At 45.6% G+C, this 14,705-nt stretch overlaps 1 protein-coding gene across 3 annotated transcripts in view; it reads left to right on the top strand.

Moving 5' to 3' along the window:
• Nucleotides 1-14,705, top strand: part of SPTBN1 (spectrin beta, non-erythrocytic 1) — a 199,395-nt gene that overhangs the window by 143,469 nt on the left and 41,221 nt on the right. For all 3 annotated transcript variants that reach the window (XM_047851345.1, XM_047851346.1, XM_047851347.1), the window contains 10 exons: nt 2,209-2,321; nt 3,079-3,266; nt 4,261-4,378; nt 5,766-5,924; nt 6,590-6,892; nt 8,637-8,790; nt 9,469-10,339; nt 10,439-10,576; nt 11,381-12,137; nt 12,989-13,191. In XM_047851345.1, the coding sequence (XP_047707301.1) occupies nt 2,209-2,321; nt 3,079-3,266; nt 4,261-4,378; nt 5,766-5,924; nt 6,590-6,892; nt 8,637-8,790; nt 9,469-10,339; nt 10,439-10,576; nt 11,381-12,137; nt 12,989-13,191 (3,004 nt within the window). The remainder of the gene's footprint in view (nt 1-2,208; nt 2,322-3,078; nt 3,267-4,260; nt 4,379-5,765; nt 5,925-6,589; nt 6,893-8,636; nt 8,791-9,468; nt 10,340-10,438; nt 10,577-11,380; nt 12,138-12,988; nt 13,192-14,705) is intronic.

Consider the following 14,705-nt stretch of genomic DNA (forward strand, 5'->3'; position numbering starts at 1 on the left):
AGTGGAGATAAAATTATCTTTGTGCTAACCCATTAAATGATTTCTTAATATAAACAGAAAACTAAAATTCCTTGGGCTGTGATTAATCTTCCTTCTTAACCCCTACTTTAACTATGGGAAGACATTCTTCTTCAGCTGTAGCTCTTTGTGCTTTGCTAAATAACCTTTTTTTTCCTACCACTATGACAGATATTTTTTAAATAACTTGCTCATTAGTTAATCTTTCTAATCACTTCCCAGTATGGAAAAGGGGATTGATGTTTCCCAGATCACAAGACAAGGAGCTAAAAAAAGGCAGTTGATGTCACTTGTCCGGTTTGATCTTGATTATTAGTTGTTCTTAGCTATTGTTAGTTGTTGAGTGCCCCAGAGAGCATCAGCTAAGATAAGATTGCAGTTTAGTTACAAAACCACAAGGTTTTTGCCTGTTCACATCTTCCCAGTCATGTTGACATTTTGTGTTTATTGTATTGTGTACAGAACCAGCATTTTTTTTCTGGGCTTCATCCATTTCTCTCTCTTTGGGGCATACTTGAATGGGGCTGAGCCAGATGCAGAGTTGGCCACAGGGACTCGGGGGGGGGGGGGGGGGGGGAACAGTAGCTGCTCTGCTGGCCCCCATTGCCATCAGTTGCCTCGGTGACACTGGCAGGGAGCTTTCTTGCCCTGTGCCCTAGTATTCTCATCTTAAAAGTAAGAGAAACAATCCTGCCTCACACAGGGGCGCCAGGAAGATAGAAGGCACATGTGTGAATGCATTTTGAAAAGCAGCCTGATTATCCTATGTATTATTCATCCTATGTGTTCTCTTCTCCATCTGTCCTGAGTTTAATACTTCACTTGTATTGCCATACCTCAAACACTTGCCATCTTCATGCATTTATTCCCCCTCTTAGTGAATACTTTCTGACTACCCACTTTGTGCAAGACAACACACCAGGAATTTGAGATGTGGAGCAGCACCAGGCTTACCAAGATACAGGGTTCCTACCCTTGGGGACTTAGTCTTGTAAAACAAAGAAAGTGTGTATGAGTACTGAATTATAATACCTGGCAGAGAATGGACTGTGTGTCCATGTAAACAGAGTCCTTAAGGGAACTTAGGGGAGAGACACTAATGCTGACTGTAGGGATCAGAAATAACTGTGTTGAGGTGGTATCTTCAGGTGGAGCTGAAGGTTAGGAAGAAGGTGATGGCATGGAGAAGGATGTCTTAGGCAAAGGGATATTGTGAGTAAAGGGAAGGAGTATTAGGAATTGTGGAATGTGTGTGTGTGGGGGGGGTGTTGAATAGCCCCCTTATGCCTGAGTCTCCTTATGCCTGAGAATAAATAATAGGCTATAGAATTAGAAATGTCTAGAACAGTGGTTGGGTCTTATAGGGAGCCTGATAAATACTCGATGGATGGATGGAATGAAGGGAAGGAAAGTTATGGCAGAGGGTTAAGGGGCTTAGACTTTATTTCTGTAAATTGTAGGGCACTTTTGAGTAATTTTGAGCTAGGAGAAAGAGTGTTCACAGCTATGCTTCTGGAAGATCAACCAGGTACAGTGTGTAAAGTGACTTGGGTGGTAGGGAAACCCAATGAGGAAGCTATTGCTTCATATCTAGTTACGTGACCATGAGAGTCTGAACCATAAATGGCAGTAAAGATTCCATAAGTAGAATCATCTGGACTCAGATTTGGTGACTAACTGGATAACAGGTAACAACAAGGTAAAGATGTCCAAAGACTGAATGGAAGAAATTCAGGTGGCATTGGCATAAATGAGGATTCAAGCAGCACAAACCCAGTTTGGGAGTAGAATTGGGCAGGGAGATGAACGTGGTGTGCCTAGATAGTAGCCACATTGCTAAGAATTCTGACATAATTCTTACTGTATTCTTCATTTTTCTCTAGTTGTTTTGTGTACATGTTGTTTTCTTCATGGCTTGGGATCCTGAAGAGAAAGGATCATGTCTCTTAAGACTTTTATGTCCTTATTGCAATAGTAGAAGGCATTCGTGAATATTCATATCATAAAAGAGTCAGTGAGATGGTTTCATCCTCATTAGCCTTGTAATTACTGCACTGATGGCAGAACTCTAAGTATAAAAATTGGAGACACTGACCTGTGTCAGTATTAGACGGTCATTCTGGGTTGTTGCTGCTGCCTGGGTGGTAGCACTCTGAGCAGAGTACTGAGGAAATCTTCTCCGGGTTACAGATATCAGTGTGGACCACCCTGATGAGAAGTCCATTATCACTTATGTGGTGACTTATTACCACTACTTCTCTAAGATGAAGGCTTTGGCTGTTGAAGGAAAACGAATTGGAAAGGTGAGTTCACACCAATTTTATAAGTTGTGAGACATGATTAAAGCTCGTGTCTTAATGTACTGCCACCGAGCACCTTGTTCTCCCGGGCACTCATGAGTCCAGCCAGCAGCAGCTTGTGGTGGACACTTCTGGTGGCAGAGAAGTAGGCAGGAAGCCTCTTTGTCCCTAAGAGTAACAGGAGGTAGGAGTAGCTACAATGTTTAGGGAGGGATTTCAGGGGCATCTCAGACCCAGAGACAGCCCTCCCCTACACCCTATCAGAAGACTGGGTGTTGGAAATCTGAGTCGGTTGATGTCATGGGTAGGAAATCCTATTTATTCAGTTGAAAAGGCCTCACTGTTATGCTTCTTAATTCTCATTTGGCTGATGTTCACCACCATATATTTCAGAACACCTCAGAAAATTCAAGGGCATTCATGGGACAGGACCAAGCAAAATAGAGCCCTTTTCGTTTTTTCTAGGAATTTTGGAGCTTAGGCAACAGGAGTCATTCAGAATCTGAAACCCTTTGCCTGGGGGTTGGGAGGTTACAGAACCAATTACACTTGAGTTAAGCTGTCATTGCTCACAAATAATGGCTGCAGTCTGAGTGTCTATTAACAAATAGTTCCTCTAGTTTGAAATGCTTGGGCCAGAGTAGCAGAGAACTGTTTCAAAGCCAGTCCATTAAGTGTGCATGTGCTCATGTAGGGTTATAATCACGTTTTTCTTACTTGCCAACACGATCTTTCCCGTTTTTCTAACTCTTGTTTACAGGTGCTTGACAATGCTATTGAAACAGAAAAAATGATTGAAAAGTATGAGTCACTTGCCTCTGATCTTCTGGAGTGGATTGAACAAACCATCATTATATTGAACAATCGCAAATTTGCCAATTCTCTGGTTGGGGTTCAACAACAGCTTCAGGCTTTTAACACTTACCGCACTGTGGAGAAACCACCCAAGTAAGATGCAGATTGGAATGTGTTATAATTAGTGTGGAAAGAGAGATGATTGCAGCATGGACCCCTGCTTTCTGACTTGTGTGATCTCCTCACTTAATGAATGCCTGTCACCAGTGGCCTATCTTACTCCTTTTCATCTGACCCTGAGTGGCTGAACTTTATTACAAACCATGCCCTCTGTGAGCCCTTCCAGTGGATTGTGTCCCTGGTCTGATACATGTGATACATGAGAATCCTAAGAAATAGTACAGGTCCCTTATACCAAACCCTCATGCTTGATGTGGATTTTAGAGAAGCAGCTGAGTGCATGGATATTGTTTATTATATGACTCCCAGTAGACCTGAGGCAGTAACCCATTGTCAGGCTTACTGAGAAGTGTGTAGCAAAATGTGTAAATACTCACATTGTGTTGAGTAAAGACAAATAATATGTAGTTTTATATCTATCTGTTCAGATCAGTTTTCACTTCCCCTAAATTTGATTTTTCACTTCTTTTTGAAAATTCTAATTGTCAGATAAGGATTATGGACCTTATCCCTTCTTACAGTTGGAAAGTCATTCCTTTTTCTGTAAACGTGCTCTGTTGAGAATTCCTTGCTGCGGTCTCTGAAACCCATTGAAAGTTATAGTAAGTAGTCATTTGAAGTAATTCTTGCTGAATGTTTTCAGCTGTGCCCGTCATCTGGGATGTATATAATCTAAACCTTGAATGAAGTAATTAATAAAGGACTAGTATTGTATGCCCCCAAATATAAATCTCAGTAACAACAGTCAACCAACCCCACCAAAATTCCGCAGTTAGGTGCATTTTTTGAGGTCTATAATACCCAAAAACTAATGTACTGCGTTTTCTCTAACCTGAGTTGCACATAAATCTGACCAGAGATAAATGGCTTTTAAGATTGTGTGGCTGTGGGAAATGTTTTTTTCTCCAAAAGCAAATTAATTTTTCCCCTTGAAGGAACAGCATATTTATTTTTTTTCTGTGCTTAGGTTTACTGAGAAGGGGAACTTGGAAGTGCTGCTTTTTACTATTCAGAGCAAGATGAGGGCCAACAATCAGAAGGTCTACATGCCCCGGGAGGGCAAGCTCATCTCTGACATTAACAAGGTAAAGCCAATCAATCCATCTGGTCCTGTTAGGGCCTTGACCTTCTTTATTGCTTCAGGTTCTAGGTCTTGATTGCTAAGAGGGCAGTTTGAAAGGGTCTGTCCCAGCCTGCTGAGTTGAAGAGTAACAGTGGTGGCTGGGGTTTTGCAGGGGGTCAAGCAAATACTTGAGGTGGGCTAGTCTGTTGGAGTTTGGTGAGGGAATGTTAGATATTATCAAACTGGTCTTGGTTCATTCTCTTTACCTTGTTACTCTCATTTGTTCAAGGCCATCGACTCCATCTTTATTTATTTATATATATTTTTAATGTTTGTTTGTTGAGAGAGTGGGGGAGGGGCAGAGAGAGGGGGCAACCCAGAATCTGAAGCAGGCTCCAGGCTCTACACTGTTAGCACAGAGCCTGACACAGGGCTCAGACTCATGAACTGCGAGATCATGACCTGAGGCCAAAGTTGGACACAACTGACTGAGCCACCTAGGCACCCCAACTACAGCATCTTTAAATTGCAGAAGGGAGAATTTGAAACCTTATTTCATATATCTGGAATATATATGAACCTCTGGAGGTTTGAGCTTAGGATTTGGGCTGTTTCTATCAGAGAAGCTGTCCAAAAGTTTCCATTATTGGCCTGTTTTGTCTGTAATGATAGAATTTCATGGTGGGTATTATTTCCAAGTAGAAATTTGAAAAATGTAGAACTGTGGTCAGTGGTACACATTTAGATTATTTTATTTTACATTTTTTTTAATGTAAGATATATTTCATAGAAATGAATTTAATGTGGACATTTGGTGAGGATTTTGAAAAAAATGCTAGGTGTGTGAATTAAAAACAAAGTGGCACACAAAGAAGGGGGAGGGCATGGGAGGTGCCTGGCTGGTTCAGTGGGTGGAGTGTGCCACTCTTGATCTTGGGGTTGAGTTTGAGCCCCACGTTGGGCATAAAGATTAGTTAAATAAATAAAATGTTGAACCAAAAAAACAAAGCAAAAAAATAACAAATGGCCCAGTGTGGGGTGAATAAGAGATTCATAATATGATTTCTTTCTGAGAAAAAGGATTTGTCTTTTTTATGTGATCAGAGCTGTTGAAGATACTTTGATTCCTCTCAAAGTGAGAGATTTATAATTTAGTTATATTTCTCCATATCTGCCCTGTTTTGTTTTCCAAATATAGCAGACCTTTAAATAAAGATTGGAGAGAGTGTTCCCATGTGGCTCAACTGAGAGAAAACGATTTCTTTTCTCCGGGCTTAAGGGTCAGGGAGGCTGGAAACAGGATGTCCCTTTTTAAGTTCTCAGGTCTTATTGAGAAGTACTAGCCATTGACTGTAGCCAAGGAAAGTTCCTTGAACATTGCAGGAAGCTGTTCTTTTTCGCCCCTGTAGGCCTGGGAAAGACTGGAAAAAGCGGAACACGAGCGAGAACTGGCTCTGCGGAACGAGCTCATCAGACAGGAGAAACTGGAACAGCTCGCCCGCAGATTCGATCGCAAGGCAGCTATGAGGGAGACCTGGCTGAGCGAAAACCAGCGTCTGGTGTCTCAGGTTCTGCTCTAGACCTTCTTCAGGGAACCACTCCTGGGGTCATCTAGAAATGTAGACCATACCCAAGGACTGCAGGACAGCCACTTATCAACACCCACTATTCTGAAGTAACTCGAGTCCTCTTGCTCACTTCCTATGAAGAGGATGTTTATCATTTCTAATATACTTTGTCTTCTGTTTATCTAACTTTTCATAGATTTGAAAACAGCTCAAGCAGTTTGTTTAGAGCCAGTGAGTGAGTGTGAACTGCTCACATTTATATAATTTTTAGAAATTTCTCTTACCTTCTGTCTCTGACCATCTGACGTTCAAGGCAGTTAGACTAGTCATGAAATAAATAAAAGTGGCTTTCTTTTTCTACTTAGCGTAACGCAAACCGTCACCTGCTCCAGTCACATAAGTATAAAGGTCTAGATATGAGCTTGGACTCCAGTGTAAAATGAGAAGTTGCTGATTGGCTTTGGAGAGGGCATCCTAGCTCGACTAAGGTGTTGTAAGTGTTCTAAGGAAGGCGGAGACAGACCAGCATCTGGCAGGGCTCAAGTCAGTGTGGCCTTAGAACCACCAGAGGTGGTGTTCAGGATTCATCCTCCGTCTCGGTTTCTTTGTTACAGCTGGATGGCTTTTTTATTTTGTGGGGTTTTTTTCCTCCCATTTCTCTATAGGACAACTTTGGTTTTGACCTTCCTGCTGTTGAGGCCGCCACAAAAAAGCACGAGGCCATTGAGACAGACATCGCCGCATACGAGGAACGTGTGCAGGCGGTGGTAGCAGTGGCCAGGGAGCTTGAGGCGGAGAACTACCACGACATCAAGCGCATCACAGCAAGGAAAGACAATGTCATCCGGCTCTGGGAGTACCTGCTGGAACTGCTCAGGGCCCGGAGGCAGCGTCTTGAGATGAACCTGGGGCTGCAAAAGATATTCCAGGAAATGCTCTACATTATGGACTGGATGGACGAAATGAAGGTAGAACTTGAGTGAAAGGAGGCCAGAGCTGATGAAATGGGGCCTCCCTTTTCTGGAACCCACGCTGTACAGTGTGCCACTGGTCTAACTGCCCTCTCTGTGAAGCCACAGAGGGGCCACATTACCCGTGGGAAGATTGTTAGTTTAAGAGTTAAATGGCGTGTGGAGTGTAAAGACGAGTTCTGTAGCTAGAGGTCAGCTGCAGTGATTTAGACTTCATTTAGATCTGTTCCACAGTAGCGAGTCAATCAAATGTTGTTGATTTTTGAGAGTTGAACTAGCTTTCCATCTCATTGATCTGTGTGTGAGTGGCTCTAGTTTGGGGAGGGGCCTGGGAAGATAATGTGGGCACATGGGAGAGTGGTAGGCAGTGTGTTTGGGAACCAGTTGAGATTGTCGGTGCTGGAGCTCTGTAGTCTTCTTGAGCCTCCTTTCTTTGTTTTTAAGTGGAGATCGCACTGACCACCTACCTCAATCCGTTGTAGCAAGGACTAAGTGTGGTAATATGTGTACACATCATAGGACAGAGTGGATTCAGAGTGGCTGGCAGTGCCAGTTTGTGCTTCCCCTTCCTCACTGGACAGCCCTGAGCATAGAGTTCCAAGCTTGCCTCCCGCCCGGGAGGAGACCTGCCATTGTGCCAAATCCCCACACCCGTTTGTGTTCTCTGCTGCAAGTGGTAGAAGGCTCGTCCATGTCACGCAGTCCCCCAGCTGGAACGCGCTTGGCTTCATAGCTCGAACAGAACAGGGCAGTTTGTAGACAGTCCCGTGAAACCTCCTTTATCTCAGCACACTGTGTTCCCAAGCTTGACCTTATGCAGGGGATTTCCTTCCTGGGATATAAGCCTTCGTCTTTTGCCTCACCTCTTGAACTGTCCCTGGCGGCGAGGCAGAGTCACCTCATAACATCAGTTTGCCCTCTTATCGTCCAAGATTTATTATGTTCTCAAGTGTGGTCTGCATTGACTTTTTAACGTAGAAATGTTCATAAAATCTAACAGGGATATGCTTTTCATTTTATAAATCGTGTTGTACATTATAGTTCAGATTTGGGGCCAGAGATTTCCCTCAGAAGTAGGAGTGAAGTGGAAGTTCCATCTGGAGGGGAGGTCTCATGAGGCCCCAAATTGAGCTGATGGAAGAAAAGAAGAAAATGGTAATGGATTCGAACTTAAACCAGAGAAATTGCTCAGGCCCTTCTAAGCATGAAGCTGCCTGACCCTGTGTTTGTTTGGTTAAAGGTGTGGTTTGTAAGCTTTCAACTAGATTGTTCTCCCATTGATGATAGAAGTATCTCAGAGGCATAACAGTAAGCTTTTAACTGAGGCAAACATCCATTTGAGAGGTCCACAACTTCTGGGAGATTTCTTTAAACTTTGAAGTGAAATAACTCTGTGACCTTTATCTCTTATCTTTTTGGATAGAGTCTTCCAGCCCCAGGTTACCTGCCATACCGCTTTCCACCGCTCCCTTTTTTTCTATTCTGTTCTTAGTGTAGTTGTGACCTGCTTATTCCAGGATAAATCACCTTTAGTTTATCATGTCTGTGCTGATGAAAGCTTCTGGGTTAGTTTGATTTTTGCTCCGAATTGCTTGTCCTTCTCCCCTTGAGATGCAGGAAGGGAGGGTGGCTGGAGAGAGGGTGTAGCATGGTTGCTGGCTCTTGGCATGTCCGAAGATTATAAGACACTGAGGTCAAGGTTGTGTGCATAGATGTCCTCTCTGTTTTCTCTGGCGCGCAGGTGCTATTACTGTCTCAAGACTATGGCAAGCACTTGCTTGGTGTGGAAGACCTGTTACAGAAGCACGCCCTGGTTGAAGCGGACATTGGCATCCAGGCAGAGCGAGTGAGAGGCGTCAATGCCTCTGCCCAGAAGTTCGCAACAGACGGGGAAGGTGAGGATGGACTGTTGCAGACATTACTTCTTCATCACCGGAGATCCATTTTTATAGAAGTAGATAAGTGGTGTGTGCCAGCAGGGACACTGTCCCTCCAGTAACTGGAGTTACTGTGCCATTGTAGGTTCCCAGTGGGTTTGTCTGCTATCACGTCATGGGTACACAAGATGCAGTGGGGTAGCCTAATGGACACTTTATTTAACTCTGTCTGGCTTTTCTGAAACGGACAGGTGTTTTCCTTAAATACCCAAGTGCTCCTTGGTTTTTAATGGTGATATTTGGCAATCAGACTTGACCTAGACCACACTTGATTCATACCAACACCCTGGTGTGGCTGTTTAAGCATCTCATGGCTTTTTCACATCTGGTTGTACATATCCTTGTTGAGAGGATGTTTGGAAGGATTTGGTTGTGTTCCTTGTATTTGCAAAACAATTAAATGTAGCTGCCCTTTTTCTTATAATTTATGTGCCTTTTTTGGTTCATAAGTAATGACTTTGCACTTGGGCCAAAAAATGACACTTCTCATTGCCCCTGCCTCATAATCTGGCTCTGCAGTGAGAATGGAACTGGTAATCTCATGGTGAGAAAATGGGTATAGCTCACTGCCTGCGAACGAACAGGGACCTCTGCTAAACTGTCATACTCCCACATTCCTTCCTTGACATTAAACAGGTTACAAGCCCTGTGACCCTCAGGTGATCCGAGACCGCGTGGCCCACATGGAGTTCTGTTACCAAGAACTCTGCCAGCTGGCAGCCGAACGCCGGGCTCGACTGGAAGAGTCCCGTCGCCTCTGGAAGTTCTTCTGGGAGATGGCAGAAGAGGAGGGCTGGATACGAGAGAAGGAGAAGATCCTGTCCTCCGACGATTATGGGAAGGACCTGACTAGCGTCATGCGCTTGCTCAGCAAGCACCGGGCATTCGAGGATGAGATGAGCGGCCGCAGTGGCCATTTCGAGCAGGCCATCAAAGAAGGTGAAGACATGATCGCGGAGGAGCACTTTGGGTCAGAGAAGATCCGAGAGCGGATCCTTTACATCCGGGAGCAGTGGGCCAACCTGGAGCAGCTCTCGGCCATCCGGAAGAAGCGCCTGGAGGAGGCCTCGCTGCTACACCAGTTCCAGGCAGACGCCGACGACATTGACGCGTGGATGCTGGACATCCTCAAGATTGTCTCCAGCAATGACGTGGGCCATGACGAGTACTCCACGCAGTCTCTGGTCAAGAAACACAAGGACGTGGCAGAGGAGATCGCCAACTATAGGCCCACCATCGACACGCTGCACGAGCAGGCCAGCGCCCTCCCCCAGGAGCATGCCGAGTCTCCAGATGTGAGGGGCCGGCTGTCAGGCATCGAGGAACGGTACAAGGAGGTGGCAGAGCTGACGCGGCTGAGGAAGCAGGCACTGCAGGACACCCTGGCCTTGTACAAGATGTTCAGTGAGGCTGATGCCTGTGAGCTCTGGATCGACGAGAAGGAGCAGTGGCTCAACAACATGCAGATCCCAGAAAAACTGGAGGACCTGGAAGTCATCCAGCACAGGTGAGTGCAAGAGCTGCCAGCAGTGCTGAGGCCACCACCCGCCCCCCATCACCACTTGTGACCAAGAGGGTGACCTACCCTGTTCAATTGCTTTTCCAGATTTGAGAGCCTTGAGCCTGAAATGAACAACCAGGCTTCCCGGGTCGCAGTGGTGAACCAGATTGCACGACAGCTCATGCACAGTGGCCACCCAAGTGAGAAGGAGATCAAAGCCCAGCAGGACAAACTCAACACAAGGTGAGCGTGCAGCCAGCAGTGTGTGGGGCCAGGGAGGGCAAGGTCACTTGCTGAGACTTGCTGTCAGGAATTTCCTACAAAGGTTCACTGATACTGTGGCACTGATGTCACAGCATTGGCATGTGCCTTACAACATCCCCTAGTTTTGCAAGAAGTATCTTTTGGGGTGGTGTCATACAAGGCAGCCTAGCCCCTAGCATCAGAAGTCAAGATGTTAAGGTGAGGCCTGTGCCCAGAGTAGAGCGCCACAGCGTCAAGGTGGCACCTCTACTGTCCCTTTTAATTTTAATCTTTCTGGGACAGGGTTTTAGCATATTTTAGACCTAATTGGTCAGTGAAAGTCCTGATTATCAAGTTAGACCTTTGTCCCCTTGTCATCTTTCTGTTGCATAAACACATTTGACTAGGTTGTGGTGGCCTTGGCTCTGAAGGTATCTGTCAGGTTTTGGGTTTGGAAAATGTTCATTAGCTGCAGTTCAGAGGTGAGTAAAATGCACATGGCAGAAATGCAGTTACAGAAAAGTAACTGACTCTTTGGGGGACAGATGTGCTGCTGTCACAGCTCCATTGGAGCTCTTTGAACAAGTGCCTCTCATGACTGGCTTTTTTCAGATTATATTGTGTCCCTGAGCTGTTTTGATAATATTTGGTATCCATATACAGAGTGAGATGATTTTCCAAAAAGCATGTATTCCTAGAAGAGATTGAGAGAGGAAATGACCACTGCAGTTAATGTGACTGTCCAGCCGTGGGCTGTCAGCCTGTCTCTTACACGACTCTCTCTCCATGGCCTTGCACTCACAGGTGGAGTCAGTTCCGAGAGCTGGTCGACAGGAAGAAGGACGCTCTTCTCTCTGCCCTGAGCATACAGAACTACCACCTTGAGTGCAATGAAACCAAATCCTGGATTCGAGAAAAGACAAAGGTCATCGAGTCCACCCAGGACCTGGGCAACGACCTGGCCGGCGTCATGGCCCTGCAGCGCAAGCTGACCGGCATGGAGCGGGACCTGGTGGCCATCGAGGCAAAGCTGAGCGACCTGCAGAAAGAGGCGGAGAAGCTCGAGTCCGAGCACCCCGACCAGGCTCAGGCCATCCTGTCTCGGCTGGCCGAGATCAGCGACGTGTGGGAGGAGATGAAGACAACCCTGAAAAACCGCGAGGCCTCCCTGGGAGAGGCCAGCAAGCTGCAGCAGTTCCTGCGGGATCTGGACGACTTCCAGTCCTGGCTCTCCCGGACCCAGACGGCCATCGCCTCTGAGGACATGCCCAACACCCTGACTGAGGCAGAGAAGCTCCTCACGCAGCATGAGAACATCAAAAACGAGATCGACAACTACGAGGAGGACTACCAGAAGATGAGGGACATGGGCGAGATGGTCACCCAGGGACAGACCGACGCCCAGTACATGTTTCTGCGGCAGCGGCTGCAGGCCCTGGACACCGGGTGGAACGAGCTGCACAAAATGTGGGAGAACAGGCAGAATCTCCTGTCCCAGTCACATGCCTACCAGCAGTTCCTTAGGGACACGAAGCAGGCCGAGGCCTTCCTTAACAACCAGGTACCTCTCCTCACTGCCTTTGCTTCCTTCCTCGTAGAGCAGGCCGCTGCTTCAAAGCATCCCTGTGTGGAGGCAGAAAGGTATCTGAGAGGCTCTTTTCCCCGACTTCTAAGGTGTTGAAAGCCATCACAGTGTAGGGGATGGGAGCTGCGGGTCCCTGCGGGAGCTCCTCATCTGCAGAGTCCTCTTCTGTTTCAGCTGCTTCTGAGGGTCTGTTACATTCATAGTATGTCCTCATGGTATCACGTCAATTGGCGATATTCTGTGAGAGAGCAATCCAGTTTGACAGTTTGAAAGGTGCGGTGAGGGATTTTTTTGTTTGATTGGTTTTTTTATTTGCTTGAGTTTTTTGTTTTTTGTTTTTTTTTCATGGAGGAGTAAATGGTTCTGTCTTCCTTGCTCTAGTATAAGAGGGACTTTGAGTCAGAAACTCAGGAAAGAAAACAGCTGAAGATGGTGGCCAACATCAGGGTTATTAAGCTCTCTTTTAAGAGAGCGTTTGAAGAGTATGTCACTCTTGCCTTCATGAGCATATGAGAGGACCCTGGTGGCTGATGCACAAAGCTTTGGTTACTGTCCTCACTCACTTTAGAGAAAAATTTAGCACATGGGACCACTTAAGGAAATTTCCTTATGTGTTCCTTATGGTGTCCCACTAGGTATTTTCCCCTCCCAACTTCTGTTTTTTTCTGATTCAGTAGATTATTTTATTTAAGACTAATGAAGCAAGTGTAATGAAGTATGTTACACAAAAACCCAGGATATGGGAAACAGTGCTCTCATTATTCTGAAAATGAGTTGTATTTCATATTTCATCCTGCTGTGATTTTGGTTTTCTCTCTTTGAAAAAGGAGTATGTTTTGGCTCATACTGAAATGCCTACCACCTTGGAAGGAGCTGAAGCAGCTATTAAAAAACAAGAGGACTTCATGACCACCATGGATGCCAATGAGGAGAAGATCAATGCTGTCGTGGAGACAGGCCGGAGGCTGGTGAGCGATGGAAACATCAACTCAGATCGCATCCAGGAGAAGGTGGACTCCATTGATGACAGGTACAGTGTTCCGAGGTTCCTGAGGGAGTCTGGCACCCTGGGACTCTCTAGCCTCTGAATCACTGGCCAGACATCCTTGGGACTGTGGGTATAAATTTCCCAGTGAGTGAAGTATGGGCAGCTGGCAAAATTTAATCTATCAGAAAATCTCCCTACCTCACAGAAAATCAGTGAGCAGTTGCATGGCTACCTGGCACTGTGGTTCTTACAGTCAAGCATGTGCAGGTGTCCACAAAAGAAAAGAAGCTGTGAGAAGCCAAACTAATACTAAATCAAAGGGTTGTAAGAGCCCTCATGATGCCGAGTAGCAGTTGGATATGAGCCATGCCCTTGGAGAGTTGATGTATAGCCTGTCACCTGGTGGGACTCTGAGAGCCACATTTCCCCAGCTAAGCCCATGTTCACCTTCATCCACACAGGACTCCTCTGAAGCCTTTCGGAGGGAGTAGCGAGGGAGGGTGAGGTTTCCTTGTCCTACGTACCTGGCACAGCCACAAAGGAATGTTATCAGGCCCTTCTCAGAAAATTGGCTTGGATAATACCTTGATAGGATTTTTTTTTTTTTTTTTCTGATGAGAGAAAAGCCCCTTTCCTCTTCTGCCAAGACATCTCCAAGATTGGATGCTCTTCTTTAATTTTTATTTGTTTACTCATTTATTTGGAGTTCTGTAAGATTTTTCTCCCTGACTGAGGGCCAATGCGCTCTGTTTGTAACTTAATTCTTACCCTGCCTTGGTGGTTACTAAAGTGCGAGGTCAGGGCAGATCAAGATCTGGATGTACCAGCACAGGCCGGTTCTGGTCTGGCCCATCTGCTGCCTAGCCTCTGTTCCAGTCAATCTTCCGTGGTCCCGGTTTAGGTTGGATTTTTAAGGGCTCATCGTGAAACTGATGTCATCAAGAAGCAAGTTCTTCCTCAAGGCTTCTTTTTTGACTTTCAAGTGCAGTGAAAAGGAAGAACTTCTTGCTGAGAGCGTTTCCTTGCTTACCATGTCCAAGAGCATCTCCTGAGACCCTGGGCCAGATTAATGTTTTATCATATGGGTTGAAAGGGGAAATTACTCCCTCCCCATGACGATTCAGCTTTTGGCTTTAGCACTTCCAGTCTGTCTCTTTCACTGATTCAGAGCCTGAACCATATATTCTGAGGGTGCTACTGTTGAATAAGGTATGACATACATTAATTATAATTTTGTGTCTGTTGCTTTTTAAGTAGCTACAAAAAAAAGGGAAAAATCCCTCCACCAAACCCTTGAGTGAGTGTGAAAAATAAAAATTAGGCCAGGTATTCTTAACTTAGAGAAAAAAAATTTATTTCCTTTCTTCCTAATGTTAAGTCTCCAGTTATTTTGTAAATATAATACCTCATGTTCATCTGTATCAGATGCACACAGCTGGTTTCCTGAAGGCGGGCTTGGCCGTTAGAGACACGTGCTTCGAGGCAGACGTGTAGCCGCCTTGTAGTTTCCTGCATGTATTTATACGTCCCCTGGTGCTGCAGCTGTGAGGGGTTGT

This window comes from Prionailurus viverrinus, chromosome A3 (genome assembly GCF_022837055.1).
Source record: "Prionailurus viverrinus isolate Anna chromosome A3, UM_Priviv_1.0, whole genome shotgun sequence".
NCBI lineage: Eukaryota > Metazoa > Chordata > Mammalia > Carnivora > Felidae > Prionailurus > Prionailurus viverrinus.